The sequence below is a fragment of the Myotis brandtii genome, unplaced genomic scaffold, assembly GCF_000412655.1.
Source record: "Myotis brandtii unplaced genomic scaffold, ASM41265v1 scaffold2561, whole genome shotgun sequence".
Taxonomy (NCBI): Eukaryota; Metazoa; Chordata; class Mammalia; order Chiroptera; family Vespertilionidae; genus Myotis; species Myotis brandtii.
The window spans coordinates 512,804-513,655 of NW_005359721.1; the positions used below are offsets into that span (position 1 = coordinate 512,804).

An 852-nucleotide genomic window follows, 5' to 3' on the forward strand; every position below is an offset into this window, starting at 1 on the left:
CTTCTGAGCCCGAGCCCTGCCCAACCCTAGGCTCCTCCTCCCGCCTCCTCCCCGCAGAATCCACTTCCTCGAGAACCATTACCCTGCCTTCCCCTACCTGTGCCGGGTCCCCAGCAAACACATAGGGGTTGTGGGAAGCCAAGTGAAACGACCAATAAATATTTTAATCACCGTTTAAAAAAAATAAGATTTAAAATAAAAACCTTGTACTCCTACGACTCCCTCCCTCCCTGTCTCCACTCCCTCCCCAAAGAGAATAGAGTTGAGGGGCCCCAAGGAAAGGGAGGGGTTGGGTAGATTTAAGGAGCACATCCTTGGGGGAGGGTTCTCGGACAAGGATGGGGCTCCAGGCCTGGTCCCCACAACAACACCGACTTAAGATACAGACTATAACCACCTGACCCTTGACCCTGGGACTCCAGGAAGCTCAACAGGCGCCCTCTCCCTCCCCCCACCACGTGCGCCCTGTTCTGGAGCCGGGCTTCGGTGCGCCCTGAGGGAGAGGAAGGGCTGAATTTCCGGATATTGGAGGGGGAGGGGCTGAGTGGGACGGGGTGGTGATGGCGCCATGTGGCGCCCCCTGCAGAATATATACAAGTCCGTACGATGAGGAAGACAGTAACAGCAGTGGGAGAGTACCGGGGCCCCAGCGCTCCGGCTCGTGCTCCGTTTCCTGCCGTGAAAACTGCCCCCGGTAGCCCGCTCCTTTAGTTTGCTGCTCCACCCCCACTGAAGCCCATCTCCACTTTGTGAGCGCCCGGTGGGGACCAGACCCCACGGCCCAACGGGGGCGTGGCCCCACTCCCCTCGTCGATGTTGCCCGCGCCCACCCCGGGGGACTCTCTCTTGGGC

General features: G+C 59.7%; 2 protein-coding genes across 5 annotated transcripts in view; both read right to left on the bottom strand.

Moving 5' to 3' along the window:
* LOC102253500 (ral guanine nucleotide dissociation stimulator-like 2) overlaps nucleotides 1-852 on the bottom strand; it is a 31,644-nt gene that overhangs the window by 22,437 nt on the left and 8,355 nt on the right. The window lies entirely within an intron of this gene.
* The window catches only part of ZBTB22 (zinc finger and BTB domain containing 22), a 3,117-nt gene continuing 2,286 nt past the window's right edge, over nucleotides 22-852 (bottom strand). Inside the window, exon 3 of the mRNA XM_005867958.2 lies at nucleotides 22-845. Within this exon, the coding sequence (XP_005868020.1) occupies nucleotides 708-845 (138 nt within the window). The 3' untranslated portion in view covers nucleotides 22-707. The remainder of the gene's footprint in view (nucleotides 846-852) is intronic.